At 41.9% G+C, this 959-nt stretch overlaps 1 protein-coding gene across 1 annotated transcript in view; it reads left to right on the top strand.

Moving 5' to 3' along the window:
- The window catches only part of LOC104507523 (thyroglobulin-like), a gene marked incomplete at its 5' end in the record, with an annotated part of 101,615 nt that overhangs the window by 25,956 nt on the left and 74,700 nt on the right, over positions 1–959 (top strand). The window contains one exon of the mRNA XM_010148841.1: positions 156–372. Coding sequence (XP_010147143.1) covers positions 156–372 — 217 coding nt within the window. The remainder of the gene's footprint in view (positions 1–155; positions 373–959) is intronic.

Here is a 959-nt window from a genome sequence, read left to right as displayed (position 1 = left end):
AGGGAAAGAATAACACAGATTTACCTATGTTTTATTTAAAGCAGTAGACACTTAACAGTTTAAAATGAAGGGAAATAGGATTAATTTTAATTTCTGAAATGGTACTAACTTGAGAAAGCAAATTATTTTTCCTCTGTTCCTCCACCCCCTGATAGATTTTTTGATTTCTGAACCGGGTTTAACCCCATCTGTGTCCATCCCATCCCATGGAGATATGATGGGCAAATCCCAGGTGATCCGTGTTGGCTCAGAGTGGAGAAACATCAACCAGTTCCTGGGGATCCCATACGCTGCACCTCCCATTGCAGAGGGGCGCTTCAGTCCTCCAGAGCCGTTTATTTGGATGGAAACCTGGAATGCTACTGTGGCTCGGTAAGAAACCCCTTTGATCATCTGCAGTTCTCACCCATCCAGGTGTATGAAAGTAGCTGCAGTGCTGACCACAATATTTGTGTCCTTTCTTGTAAAAGAGCCTAGAGGGTGTGGATTAATACAAGTTTGGGACTTTGTTTAGCACAAAGGATAATTTCTCTTTCTATGCCTTAATGCTTGAAGGCACGTCAAGAAAAAAGGCAGATTCCAGTACATTGCCTTGAATCAATGCCTAACTCCTCACTGACTGTCTGCTGTCAATCTATTTTCTTTCTGAATATTTATACAAGTATTTGTAATATTTATACAAATACATTTTGTTCCTGCTGTGTCACAAATTTGTATTTAACCAAGCAGAGGTGCTTTAACATTGATGTAGCTAAAAGCTGTGGGCATAATGTAGAAATTCTCTGCCTAGTAGTGTCTCGGAGATCCAGTGGAAGGACCCAGATAATCTTGTCTGTCTAAAAAGAGGCTGGAGTACTGCGTCCAGCTGTGGAACTCGCAACATAAGAAGGATAAAAACCGGTTGGAGCGAGTCCAGAGGAGGACACAAAGATCATCAGAGGGCTGGAGCTCCTCTGATA

Source organism: Eurypyga helias, unplaced genomic scaffold, assembly GCF_000690775.1.
Source record: "Eurypyga helias isolate BGI_N326 unplaced genomic scaffold, ASM69077v1 scaffold1893, whole genome shotgun sequence".
NCBI classification, from domain to species: domain Eukaryota; kingdom Metazoa; phylum Chordata; class Aves; order Eurypygiformes; family Eurypygidae; genus Eurypyga; species Eurypyga helias.
The sequence above is the reverse complement of the archived record's forward strand: the minus strand, read 5'-3'. Positions and strand labels throughout refer to the sequence as shown.